This window comes from Aedes albopictus, chromosome 2, assembly GCF_035046485.1.
Source record: "Aedes albopictus strain Foshan chromosome 2, AalbF5, whole genome shotgun sequence".
NCBI lineage: Eukaryota > Metazoa > Arthropoda > Insecta > Diptera > Culicidae > Aedes > Aedes albopictus.
Genome location: NC_085137.1, coordinates 361,597,795 through 361,612,562, shown reverse-complemented (window position 1 = coordinate 361,612,562; position 14,768 = coordinate 361,597,795). Strand labels below are relative to the sequence as shown.

The window sequence follows — 14,768 nt, the reverse complement described above, 5'->3', positions numbered from 1 at the left end:
TCCTCCTGCCGCCAGGTCTCGTCAAATTGATCATGATTGTTGGCTTTGCGAATTGGGCTCTTTTTGTGCGAATTAATGATAAAAATTCTCACCTCTTGTTTGGCCAAATCCGTCAGTGGCGAATGAGTCATTAGCACCTAAGCAGATTAGCGGGCACAATGTGGATGAAACGAGAACGTGGTGATTCAGGTACAGCCGAGTAGGTGGAAAAATATAATGAATTGCATATTCAGTTATTATTCATTAAATTACTGAAGAACAAAAACTGATTGCGATAAGAGGTAAATGATCTGAAATAATATCAAAATCTAGTATGGTGAATTACTCAATAATAGCTCGTTGAGATATTATAAGAACAAAACAATATCAGACAGGATTAGATTAGAAGATGACGGCCAGACGGCGATCGACGACGATCGACAGAGAGCAACAGAACCGAACCACGCGAACGGAAACGACCACAGCTCATCTTCTTGCTCAATTGAAACCACCAACAAGCCGCGCCTGCTATCAACTGCGGCAAAGGATAGGAAGAAAATGTGTTCTAGCAAGCCTAACTTCTCTGAACGATTGTCAGCCCAGTGATGATAACCGTTCTCAGGGTGATGCATTTATTTTTCGGACTTTAAAAGTCCAAATATATTAACAACCTTGATTTATCGACTGTCAAGTTTTCTATCAAATATGGTTTGGCTTGCAGTCCCTCAAATCAAAAGGAAACAGAGGTTATCTATTTTCCGACGTTTCGGCGCAATGTATTTTGCCTTCTTCTTGGGATCATAGAGTTCTGTTTTTTGTCATTGTCTGTTTAATTTCTACATAAAATTGTCCTATTTTTGTTCGTCGCATCACGTTGAAGTTCAAGTTCACCCACTGCTTCGGTAGACTGTTTGGTAACCAAACCGATCGACGAAGGAATGTGCAGGTTGAGGATCAAGGGCCGATTCTTCAACATCAGCATAAGAGACGTGCACAGCCCTCACTCCGGAAGCACTGAAAAGGACGCATTTTATGCGCAGTTTGAATACGAGAACGATCGCTGCCCAAGCCACGACGTCAAGATCATCATAGGAGACCTAAACGCTCAGGTAGACCAGAAGGAGGAATTCAGACCGACAATTGGAAAGTTCAGCGCCCACCAACTGACGAACGAAAAAAGCCTACGCCTCATCAATTTTGCCTCCAAGGACATAGCCATTCGTAGTACCTTCTTCCACCACAGCAAACGATATCGCAAATCGACCACGTTCTGATTGATGGATGGCACTTCTCCGACATTGTCGACGTCAGGACCTATCGTGGCGCTAATATCGACTCTGATCACTACTTAATGATGGTTGAACTGCGCCTAAAACTCTCCGTTTTGAACAATGAACAGTACCGGCGGCCGCCCCGGTACGATCTAGAGCGACTGAAGCAATCGAGCGTCGCCACAGCATACGCGCAGAATCTCGAGGCCGCGTTGCCCCTCTGGAGGACTGCTGGGCTGGGGTACAGTCAAAGCAGCCATCAACAACGCAGCCGATAGCACTATCGGGTACGTAGAACTGAGTCGACGAAACGTTTGGTTCGACGAGGAGTGCAGAGCGGTTTTGGAAGAGAAGGATGCAGCGCGGGCGGCAATGCTGCAGCATGGAACCCGATGGAATGTGGAGCGATTCAGACATAAGCGGAAGCAGTGACCCACCGCTTCGAGGAAAAAAAAAGCGCTGTCTGGAAGAAGCAGAGTACGAAGAAATGGAACTGCTGTGCCGTTCCCAAGAAACACGGAAGTTCTATCAGAAGCTCAACGCATCCCGCAACGGCTTCGTGCCGCAAGCCGAAATCTGCAAGGGCTAGAACGGGAGCCTCCTGACGGACAAACGTGAAGTGACCAAAAGACGGAAGCAGCACTTCGACGAGCACACGAATGACGAAGAGAATGTAGGCACGGGGGATCAAGGCAGCAGAAGAAATGACTATGTTGGTGCAGCAGAGGACGGCAACCAAACAACTTCCACGCTGAGGGAAGTTAAGAAGCCATCCACAAGCTCAAAAACAACAAAGCGGTTGGTAAGGACGGTATCGCAGCAGAACTCACAGAGATGGGCCCGGAAAAGTTGGCCACCTATCGGCACCGGTTAGTAGTCAAGATCTGGGAAACCGAACAGCCAGCTACCCGAGGAATGGAAGGAAAGGATAATCTGTCCCATCCACAAGAAAGGCGATAAGTTAATGTGTGAGAACTTTCGAGCGGTCACCATTTTGAATGCCGCCTACAAAGTGCTATCCCAGATCATCTTCCGTCGTCTTTCATTCAAAATATTTATATGAGTACGTGGGAAGTTACGAGGCCGTTTTCATCAAGGGCCGCTCGACAACGGACCAGGTCTTCACCGTACGAAAAATCCTCCAGAAATGCTGTGAATACCAGGTCCCAACGCACCACCTGTTCATCGACTTCAAGGTGGCATACGACAGTATCGACCGCACAGAGCTGTGGAAAATCATGGACGAGAACAGCTTTCCCGGGAAGCTAACAACGATGGACGGTGTGCAAAACAGCGTAAGGGTTCCGGGTGAACTATCCAGTTCATTCGAATCTCGACGGGGACTGCGACAAGGTGATGGACTCTCCTGCCCCCGAGCGGAGGAGAATAGCAAGTTAATAACTACGAAATCACATAACCTGTTTTTATATCTTATTTTGTTATTATTACCCAGGTAACCAATAAGCAGTTAAAATGGCATTAATTCAGCACTATATACGCCTTTACAGCAGGTCATTAAATACTAATTTGCCGTATATGTGCCATAAGTGCTACTTAAATGCAGGTTTTGGTCCAATATACGGCTGATTAAATGCTTAATTTTCCTATCCCCCAGATTGTCAAAAATAAAAACAAAATATTTCCCCTGCCCATTTTACGGCTTCCCTTTCTCTTCTATTTTTATCCTCACTCTCCTGTGCAACTGTTGAGGTTTGGGGGCACGTTTTGAAATGTTGTTGTTGTTGTTTTTTTTTTTGCTGATTGCGGTGAAATTGGGATTTGATCCCTCGATCATCGGGTTGACGACAGTGCTGAATCGCGCTACGATGTAAGCTATAGATGATTAAATAATGTGCGTTGGGTTTTTGATCAATTTATAGCTTGAACATTACACCGGCCAGTTGCTTCGTCAGATATGAGATGTTTCCGGCATGTGCTGATAATTGCACAATAGCCAAAACCATGGAATATATTTCCCAAAGCATGTTTTTTCAGTTGCTACTCTATAAATGACAGGACAAGCGAATGATAATGGCATCTACAGCCGGGGCACGTAAATTAAAAAGTGAAAATGTGGTGTGAGTTTAGCAGTTTTATGGCAATAATGTAGAAATTATGCTGCTAGTTGATCAAAACATACCGTGCATCTGAAATGCTACATAACTGCTGTCAGATTTTAAGTAGCATTTCAATTGCTAATAGAGGGCAGTTTAGCAGTCGAACTACTCTCATACGGCAGTAAGCAGGTCAACTGCAGATATAAAACAGAAATACGGCTTATTCAAATGCTTATTGGTTACCTGGGTAAATTATCAAGGCATAGCTTTTCCATAACAAATTTTGTTGGACAATCTCATTCTGTTATAATCAAGCTATTGATACACATTAACTAAATTATATTTAAATAACATGTTTTGTTAAAGTACAAGTTTAATTATTGTTGTAGTATTGATCTACTCATCAGCAATAGCACAACAGTAACAAGTTTTGAAATCACAGCAACAATTCGACAATTATGACCTGTCCCTTTGTGTTGTTCAATTTTTGTATTCAGTAAAGAAGGAAATTTCTGAACGACTCCTTTTAAGAATTCCTTAAATAATTTTCGGATATGCACTTGGAAGTTCTGGAGGAACTTTCGATAAATCCCTGGAGAAGTCTTCAAGAAAACTCCTCGCGTAATTTTCTTAGAAATTTCGAAAGTAATTCTTCTGAGCAATTATTAGAATTCTTAGCAAAATCTTTTGAAAAACTCCAGGAGAATCTTTCGGAAAAACTCCTGGTGAAATCCTCAAAGAAATTTTCAGAGAAATCTAAAGATGAACTTATTGAACTATGCAGTATTTTAAAGGAATTTCTAAAGGATTCTTTGAAAATCCATGAAACATTCCGTAGAAGAACTCCCGGAGAAATTTCTGGAAGATTTTTGGAGTCATTTATGGAAAAGTTTATGACCAAATCTATCGACGAATTTCTAGAAGAGTTTTTTTTTTTTTTTTTTATCTGTATTAACGAGATTTTTAGCCCTAGGCTAGTTCATCTCGGGACCCACGTTTTACTTCCCTTCCGAAGGAAGAACTCACATTTTGCGAGTTTGTCGGGAGTGGGATTCGATCCCAGGTCCTCGGCGTGATAGTCAAGTGTTCTAACCATCACACCAGGTCCGCTCCACAGAAGAGTTTTATGACGAAGTCACTTGATAAACATATAAGGAGTTTTTGACGGAATCCTTAGAGAAATATATAGAGGAATTTTAGAAATAAATATTGCAAAAAATTCTGGTGAAAGTTCTGTAGGATTCATCAGAGGAAGTTCAGGAGAAATTATTGAAATTTTTTTCTGTGGAATCCTTTTAGAATCCAGGAGGAATATGCGACATAATTCTTGAATCCAGGGAAAAATCGAAGGAATTAAGGTGAAGATATGACGAAACCACACCTCGAATTTTCGAAAGCACAAATCTGAAGAGCTGAATGTCGGTTTCCGCTGAAAAGTTGATCGTTTGGTCACCACCAGCGGGTAACCAATCCATCAACTTTTCAGCGCAAACTGACATTCGGTTCATCAGATTTATGCTCTTGAAAATTCGAGGCGTGACTTCGATTTATATTCACCTTAAAACAAAGTTTCCAGAAAAATTGTAATAATCTATACAATATATCCACTAGTATGGGACACACTTGTATGGAAAAAATAAATCCTCGCTCCAGTCGACTTTTTAGATGCTATTTAGGTCCCATATGAACTGTACAAAATTTCAGTGCAATCGGTGAAACTATAATTTAGCGCAAGCGGTTCAAAGTTTTCATAGGATTTACTATGGGAAAAGTTACACTTTCAGATAAAAAATCCCAAAGGTCGCCCCTTATCTCCTTAATTCAAATCGATCAACGTTTCTTGTAGAAAAATGATTTATGAAACTTTCCTTCGAAGACCGCAAAACGATTAGATGCTTGCGGAAAAAGTTATTGATTTATTACCGATTAGTAATCCAATGAACGGCTTTTTGTTTTGTTTTATCAGCAGCACTGCTGCTGCCGTTGTTGCATGGGGTGGCGGGAGACATCACCACCCCCAGAAACAGCAGCAGCCAAGGCAGCAGCTACAGTGCTGCTAATAAAACAAAACAAAAAGCCGTTCGTTCGATCACTAATCGGTAATAAATCAATAACTTTTCCCACAAGTTTCCAATCGATTTGCGGTCTTCGAAGGAAAGTTTCATAAATGATTTTTCTACAAGAAGCGTTGATCGATTTGAATTAAGGAGATAAGGGGCGACCTCTGGGATTTTTTACCTGAAAGTGTAACTTTTCCCATAGTAAATCCTATGAAAACTTTGAACCGCTTGCGCTAAATTATAGTTTCACCGATTGCGCTGAAATTTTGCACAGCTCATATGAGACCTAAATGGAATCAAAAAAGTCAACTGGAGCGAGGATTTGATGTTTGTCCCATACTAATATCCACCCAAAAATTTTCTGCAAAACTGTTGAGCATTCTAAAAGTTCTGCAGTTTCTATGCTGACAAAAAACAAAATAAAAGTCACACATTGTTATCGACGATCAAACTTTTTCAAGTACACGTGTTGATTTCAAAACCGTGCTCCAAAAACAATCAAAGTAGAACAGTTTATAAATTACAGGTGGAAATCGAAGCTCGTCGTATTTGATAATATAGAAATTACTAAAGTTCGATTATCTTGCGACTTCAAATCTCTTAGAATGAATTAAAAGCTGAATAAAGGTACTCTTCGATATAACGTACAAAAAAATTTTCTCTTTGTACGTTATATCGAAGTGTACGTTATATCGAAGCAGAGAAAATTTTAATATTTTTATGCTAGTTTTGATGTATTCGACGTGAAATTAATCCCAAATAATGATTTCGGTGAAATTTACAAAACCAATAATGAAAAACTTTAGTTTTGACGAAAAAGTCATTTCGTTTTTTGTGCATCGAAATAACGTACATTTTGCTTCGATATAACGTACACTAAATTTTTCCCCAAATTGCGTTGATTCTGGGTAACAAGGCTAATGCTGCAACAAAACATTGATTTGAGTGATTTCGTAGTTTATCTAAGGGTTATTCATGGGAAAAAAAGAAATTTTCAATGTTGTACGTTATATCGAAGCAAAATGTACGTTATATCGAATTCGCTATATCGAGGGTACGCTATATCGAGGGTACGTTATATCGAAGAATACCTGTATAGTATTTTTCGATCATTTGAAAATATTGTTTACGTCAGAGTGATGAACCTCATGTTATTGGCGGGCTTGTGAGACAAGCGAATAATTTAATATAATTAGTATTATAACTTATTTAATAACGAGTTTGATATCATAGCAAATTCTGCTCTCCGATTATTATCAATAACACATCAATATCAAAATTTGTTATTGAAATATTCTCCGAATTTACTTTTAATAAATTGTTATTGAAACTAACAAAACAAGTTATTGAAATGGTTTCCCAGGAACATTGTTTTGTTATGGAATTTGTTATTTTGCCGCTTATGACAGACAAGTTTATAACACAATATGTTATGGTAATAACTTAGAAATAATCCATCTTATTATGCAGTTATTTTGCCCAAATAACATAGCTTCTTATGCTGTTGTTATTCCCTTCTGCTCGGGCCTACTATTCAACATCGCCCTGGAAGGTGTTATGCGATGAGTCAGGCTCAACAGCCGAGGTACGATCTTCACAAAATCCGGCCAATTTGTCTGTTTTGCGGATGACATGGATATTATTGCTTGAATATTTGGAACGGTGGCAGAACTGTACACCCGCCTGAAACTTGAAGCAGCAAAGGTCGGACTGGTGGTGGAGGCGGCTGAAACAAAGTACATGCTGAAACCTCCCTCCGACTGAGCGAGACAGGACAAGCCTTGGTAGCAATGTTACGATAGACGGGGATACTTTCGAGGTGGCACAAGACTTCGTCTACCCCGGTTCCTTGTCAACGGCTGACAATAACGTAAGCCGTGAAATACGAAGGCGTATTATCAGTGGAAGTTGTGCCTACTACAGGCTCCAGTAGAAACTGCGGTCAAAAAAGATTCACCGCACCAAATGTACCATGTACAAAACGCTAAGAAAACCGGTGATCCGCTTTGTACACGAGACATGGATGATACTCGAGAAGGACCTGCAAGCAATCGGAGTTTTCGAGTGACGCATGCTAAGGACGATCTTCGGCGGCGTGCAGGAGAACGGTGTGTGGTGGTGAAGGATGAACCACGAGCTCGTTGCACTCTTCCAACATCCTGGAAGTGGCTAAAGCTGGGCGGATACGGTGGGCAGGACATCCCAGCCAGCAATTTGGTTGCTATATCGAAATTGCAACTGAAATAGTCACACATATATAGCACCAAAGAAATCGTATTCAATGCACGAAACAGGCATATACATACTAAAGTGGAGGCCATATCGAAACATATATACGATTACTGCAATTCCATCCAATATAATTTACGATTTCTCGAAAAAATTCTACGATTTCGCCGATTTTATCCGTCTAAATCAGTAAAGAGAATTGTCAGACAAAAGAGGCACAAAACAAGCAACAAAGAAGGTGCGACGATTACTCTTTATCCCTACTGGTGACAGATAATGACATGATCTCGATTTTTTTTTGTTGCAGACAAAACGGAAGCTGAATTTGTTGCTTATTTTTCAACTCGTGAATAATCAATTATTACTAACCCAAAGTCGAAACTGTTTGATGATAGAGCTTCACCAGAGTTGCAGTGTTTACCGACTCGAAGTTACCGTTCGAAAATCGCAATGCAAGGCTCAAAAATCTCTAAACTCGTGGTGTGCGATGTTAATCCCATTATTTTCCAGTTGGGACAAACTTATGTCGCATGGGTTGTTTTGTCGCAACAAATACAGGTTGCGACATTGTCATTATTGTTGCGCGATGGTTGAATTTCGATTCACTGGTCTAAATATACGATTATGCATGATCTTATTACGATTGAGAATACTAATATACGACTCAAGATTTTCAAATAAAAAAAACAATCGGTGTTCAGTGGGAATCGAACTTAGGTCCTTTGATTGAGAACTGCGCGTTATCTCTATTGGCTATATTGCCAAGTTGAAAATAGAGAGTTCAAAGTGAACGGCATGAAACGAATAAAAATTAGCATGATACGGTGCGAGACTTGTGGTGGGAGCGTTGTTGTTGTGCATTGAGTGGCATCAAAAGTGGTATCATGCAAGAGGCCCGGAATTCACATTGTTGTTGGAATCTATACTTCACTTATTGTATTTTTTTTCCTGTTGGGTACATTTTCCACTGCGACCAGTGCGACCACCACTTATTATAAATCATCTGCTAGTATGAAAACCTATATATTTGGTTGAAATTATTGCTACCATGGTTGGAATGTGTCAGCAACAACAAAAATACAAATTTGTGATGAATACCATTTTTTTTTCTCCATCATACAATTATGTAAACAAAACCATTTACGATTTCCGAGATTAAGATTCGACTATTAAAAGTGCAGTAACAATCATATGCGACTGTAAAAATGAATATACGATTTCTACGATTTCATTCACTTCGTATACGACGCAAGTGTGACGCAAACGATCAATATACAACACTGTTTTAGTTGTATACGATTTCACCGATTTTCATCATACCTTTAGATAGCAAGCTCGATTTAGCAGATGCATATACGATGTGAAGCGACGATCCCCACGATTCAAAGAAATCATATATACGGTGCTAGCGAACTTGCAGCTTGACACTAAGAATGTATGTTTTTTTTCACGATTCTATCCGATTCTTTGCGATCCTACCGATAGTATCTCGCACCTTTTATGATCGGAGACGACTATATGAAACACAATCGCAATTGAAATTTAATTTGGCATGAAATGCGATTCTACGCAATCATTGTCAACAAATATACATATTATTATACAATTTTGATTCAATATATGAAAATATACGATTTTTTCCACACAATGATTAACGATATGTGGTTGGCTGGGATGCTGCAAGAATGCCGGACAGCAACCTTCTAAAGTTGGTAACCATCCGGTTGGTACAAGAAGGCGTGGATCACAGAGAGCACGATGGGCGGACCAGGTGGAGCGTGACCTGGCGAGCGTTGGGCGTGACCGACATTGGAAAGCTACAGCTGCAAATCGAGTATTATGTAGGCAAATTGTTGATACAGTGTTATCATGAAACTGATGTTGAACAAAATAAATGAATGAGGCTGAATCCCACTAAATGTGTCAATTATTTATATATAGCAAAAAACCAGCCAATAGGTTCAAATATTATGATTTATTTTCAAAATAAAAGTTTAGAAATGCCTGTGGTTTTTAGACCGGTGTATTTTTTTAACTGTCCACTCAATGTACCCCCTAATAACAAAATAAAAAATGCGGGTTCAAATCCTCCGTTACAAAGTTTTAGCAACGGCAACTATGAATGAGTTGTTCACATAAAATCCTTACCTTCCTAACGGAAATCGCGCTCAAGGGTTTAAATTTCGCCGGAGCAAAAAGGTAGGTAGCGTGTGATAATTTGATAGGACCTCGGTTCGCGCACGCGTGAATTGGGTATACCGCTCGATTACAAATCCGACCGCTCGTTTGGTTAAATCCAAGCGCCGCGGGGGAATCGAGACTAGAGAATCAACTACCTACCTAATGTACTACGCGCCGTTGAAATTCTTCAACTGGAAAATGATCAATTTCATGGTTGTCGCGCTTAAAAACGCTTGTTTTTTTGTGGGTCCACCTCGCTCTGACGATAAAAAAAAAGGCGTCGGAGAAGCGTGTTAAGTTAGATTCACGCTTCGCTTAGATTCCGATATCATGCGGTTGCTTCAGTTCGCTCCCGAGGCCTAGAGTAGCCGTCTCGAATTATTAAATATGATCCGCATATCATGATGCGCTTGTTAAGGTTGTGGAGAGACTTGATGCGTATTAATTTCTAGCCGTTGATTTATATTCTCAAAAACTAAGGCGCCAGACTACTGATCAACGTTTGTGCTTTTGTGATTTTTTGTCCAATCATTTTATGTTTCACTGTTGCTGTGCAATTCAACTGCATTGATTGATTGCTCTTCATTAAATTTTTCCTACGTAAATAACTTGGCAAATTACTTCCCTTTGCATCTCTTATTCTAGATGCTACTTCCAGTGATCGGACTACACCGACAGAATATCCGATAACCGATGCTATTTTCCAGAATAATCTGAAATCTGAAAATCTATAAAGAGAAATTGATCATTGCAGTTCCCCCCGCGCGATAACACGAGAGTTCTATCTTCGAATCGCGATCCTGATCCCAACCATTTTCTTATGTTATACCTATTCTAGCACTCACCTTCCGCACTTGGTGATGATCATCTCGGTGCCGATCTTGTGAAACTCCCGCCACAGGTCCTTGTTTTGCAGTTTCATCTCCACACCGGGCAGCGAGTAGCGCGGCGGCAAAGCCATCGCATGCATCGGCGGCACCGGAACCGGCAACATCGATGGAAAAGGATCTGCTCGATCACGGTTGCAACGATTGATTTTCGGTGAGCGGCGCAATCATCATCCAGCGCGGTGCGGTGCAATCAATCAGATGGGTGCGCATCGATGGTAATCATGGAAAATAGTCGAGATGATAGATGAAAAATCGTTTCGTTAGTGAGAAAGCCGCAATGGGAATGGGAATGATTAGAAACTTAAACAAACATAATTAGCTAAATTTGATTAACTATCCGCCGACTGTTTTCGCTTTTGGAGGAAATTCATTCACAATCAATGATCTCGGGGTTTTTTTTTCATGTCAGAGGATGGGAATGGATCGATGTCGTCGTCGCCGTCGCGTCAGGTTTCTTCGGGGCATCGTTCGTTCGTTATCGGTTTCTAAGACCCGGAGGGCAGCAACCGCACGGTTATGAACCGTGAAAATAAAAATTTCATAGTCATTTATCGTGTCGGGTCTTCACTTCAGCAGCGCGCCGGCTCTAAGCCTCCGCTTATGTGTGCCCACCAGTGCCCACCTTGCATGGGAATATATGCTGGCTGGGAGAGAATGAAGAATGAAACGTTCCATAAAACAAAGTACGAATGATCATGCGATAGAAAAATGGAAGGATTATGGAAGTGGTGCCAAACCTATCACGTTTTTCCTTGAATGAAGTGATTTAAAAAGATATTGCGAATTATCCAGAAATGTATAGAGTGTCAGATTCCAAGCAAAGGCTCTGGAACTATTTGGGCAGGGTGACCTATTTTGCGCATTAGCTACAGTAACTTTCAAAACAAGGAATATTATTAATATTTTTTGCTAGAAAATATCTTATGGCCTAAGATTCGTTTATTAATTACGTAATTTTGCTTGTTTATGGTCCTATGTTAGTTGGAAAAATCGTTAAGTGCTCTGGGGATGCTTCGTAGAGGCATTTCGTGTCTGGGAAGTTAGATTATTTTATTAGAGTTATCTGTTAAATCTAGCCACACTGGCACAATCTAGATGTACTGAAATCGATCTTGTTCAATTATAAGGGTCTGTTCACCAAGAAGGTGCGGCTCAAACAGCGTCTGTTCTGGCATCCAGCGGCTGAGTAAGAAACGCTGCACCACGCCCAGCTAGATCCAAGGTGGTAGCCCCATCAGTGTGGTCGTCCTAGTGTTGGTTGGGACGTTTAACAGAACTGGCACGATAGCCCTCCGGCGAGACAGGAGTGTTGGCGTAGGCCCAATAAGCCACCCGTAAAAATCCCCATTGCAAATAACATAGGAGAAAATACGACTCGATACAATCGGCAAAGACCACGCGACGAAATAAAGACTACGATTGGAAACTTGGAACAAGGAATTGCAAGTCACTAGGTTTCGCAGGATGTGACAGGATAATCTACGACGAACTACATCCCCGCAACTTCGACATCGTGGCGTTGCAGGAACTTTGTTGGACTGGACAGAAAGTGTGGAAAAGCGGGCATCGAGCGACTACCTTCTACCAAAGCTGTGGCACCACCAATGAACTGGGAACAGGATTTATAGTGTTGGGCAAGATGCGATCGGGTGGCAGCCGATCAACGCAAGGATGTGCATGTTGAGAGTTAACCCATATCCGCCCAGCGTTCTTATTATAGGACAGATGCCCCGAACGCCCAGCGTCCTATAAACAGGACAGTCCTTTTGATGTAAATATCTCCAGAATTATGCAAAATTTTAGAATACTTTCTTCAGAGAAGATGTTCTTCACACCCATACCTTGCTCATAGTGGGCAATATAGTTTGTGACTGGTTCACTAGGTGGCCTAAACGATGCTGCAAACAATGCATATTGTCACGATCAGCTTCATTACCAATGCGAAAAAAATCAATGGTTAATAATTTACTGTTAATTTCTTCGGTAGAATTGTTAATCAATACATACAAAAGTCGATGTTTGTCTATTTGTATGTTTATATGTATCATGTATGTACGTTTGTATATATGTATGCCGGAACATAGGCATAACTCTGAAATGCGTCAAGAAATTTCAATCAAATTTGGTATACACATTCCTTAGAATGTGGAGGTGGTAGCAGGGGTATTGAAATTCAAGATGGCGGCACATTTAGGTTCCAATATGGCGGTCAAAACTCCAGAATATATGCTTTTTAACGGCAATGCTGCTTCGGATACTACGCAATATGGGTATCTATCTATCGGGCTTCACAAGTAGAACTCAAAAATGAATATCCGACGCCATTTTGAAATCTAAGATTGCGAACCATTTCCAAGATGGCGGCCACAGAATGGTAGTTTGAGCTATAATACCATACAATATGGGTATCTACCGATCGGGCTTTATGAGAAAAAGGGTAGAGGGTCATGGTAGGTGGTAGTAGCAGGTAGGATAAACGATGGAGCAGAAGGTCGGGTAGAGGGTTTGGGTGAATGATAGAATAGAGGGAGTGGAAGGGAAGGTTAGGGTAGAGGATAGGGTAGACGGCAGAGAAGAAGGTAGGATAGAGAGTAGGGTTGAGGGTACGATAAAGGATAGGGCAGCACTGCCCTAACCACTTGGTTATGGTAAAGGATAGTTTAGAGGGTAGGACAGATGGTAGGGTTGAAGGTTATGATAGAGCGTAGGATAGAGGGTTGGAATAGAGCGCAAAAATGACAGTAAGGTAGAGGCTGGAGAGTAGGATGAAGAATTGAGATGAGATTAGATGATCTGAGGTTCTTTTTTGAGATACCTTTAGGAATTCTTTCCAGGATTTCTTCAGGCATTCCTGTCAAGAATCTTCTCAGGTTTATTCCCGGGATTCCTCCAGATATTGCTTCCGAGATTGCTGTACAGATTGCTCCAGAGTTCTCTTCATTGATTTTTTGTATGAGTTGCTTTGGAAAATCCTGAAAGGATTCTTTTGCTGAAATTCCTTCAAAGATTCCTTACAGGATTCCTGATGTTATTCTTTAAGAAGGGATTCCTCCCGAAAAAAATATGAAAAAATATATGTTTCTTTCGAGATTTTTTTTTCAGGCAATGCTAGATTCTATGGTTCTTGCAGGAATGTCTGCTCAGCTTCTGGCCGGCATTCCTGTCATGATCTCTCTAAGGATTCCATCAGGTATTCTTTACGGGGTTCCTTCAGGAATAACTTCAGGGATTTCTGCCAGAATTGCTTCAGAACATCCTGAAAGGATTCTTTCAGAAATTTTATCCAGCATTCTTTCACGGATTTCTTCACAGATTAATTTTACTTTCAAAGTGTTTTGTCGAAACATATTCAAAGAATTCTAATGGAATTCTTTCTACGAATCGGGATCCTCGCTCAAGATGTATACAGCAATTCCTCCCGGGATTTCTTCATTTAATAATTTCAGGGATTCCTACCAAGCTTTCAGCTGAGATTCCCTCACAGGCCTACCAGATATGCCTCTCAGAATTCCTTCAGTAAATCCTCCCAGGATTCCTTCGGGGATTTCTACCGGAAATGTTCTTCCCCCCAGTATTATGTTTTCCATGCTTTTGTACGTAATTCTAAATTTTGTACGTAAAATCTAAATAAGACACATTATCTTTCCGATGTAACTTTGCTAGTGCCCAGAATAAAACCATGAAACCCACATATTGTTCACGAATAAAAAAAACATGGATAGTACAAACATAAATGGAAAAGCCGTGTAGAGTGTATCTGGTTGAAATTTTAAATCAAAACATGAAATGATGATGCACCTGGACGTGTTAGTGGAATACCTGTAACCGAGACACCGAAGACGACCTTATAGTTGAGGTCGAAATACGTATTTGTCAAAGGATACAAATTAAAAGGAACAGTACTTAACACGATTTTCTTTTTAAAACAAGCAACATTTCTGAAAAGTTTACGTATGGTGAGTACGTAATGAGAGTTTGTGGGGTACTGAAGGAAAAACTCAATCACTTTATTAGAAATCATTATCTGTGTAAAATCTAACTTCTACTGTATTTTAACGTTTGGTTATGCTACACATAGTAAGCTTTCTTTATTTGATTTGT

General features: G+C 40.5%; 1 protein-coding gene across 1 annotated transcript in view; it reads right to left on the bottom strand.

The window, feature by feature from the left end:
• LOC109430232 (T-box transcription factor TBX6) overlaps positions 1-11,005 on the bottom strand; it is a 104,759-nt gene extending 93,754 nt beyond the window's left edge. The window contains exon 1 of the mRNA XM_062852881.1: positions 10,623-11,005. Coding sequence (XP_062708865.1) covers positions 10,623-10,771 — 149 coding nt within the window. The 5' untranslated portion in view covers positions 10,772-11,005. The remainder of the gene's footprint in view (positions 1-10,622) is intronic.
• Between the last annotated feature and the right edge of the window lie 3,763 nt (positions 11,006-14,768).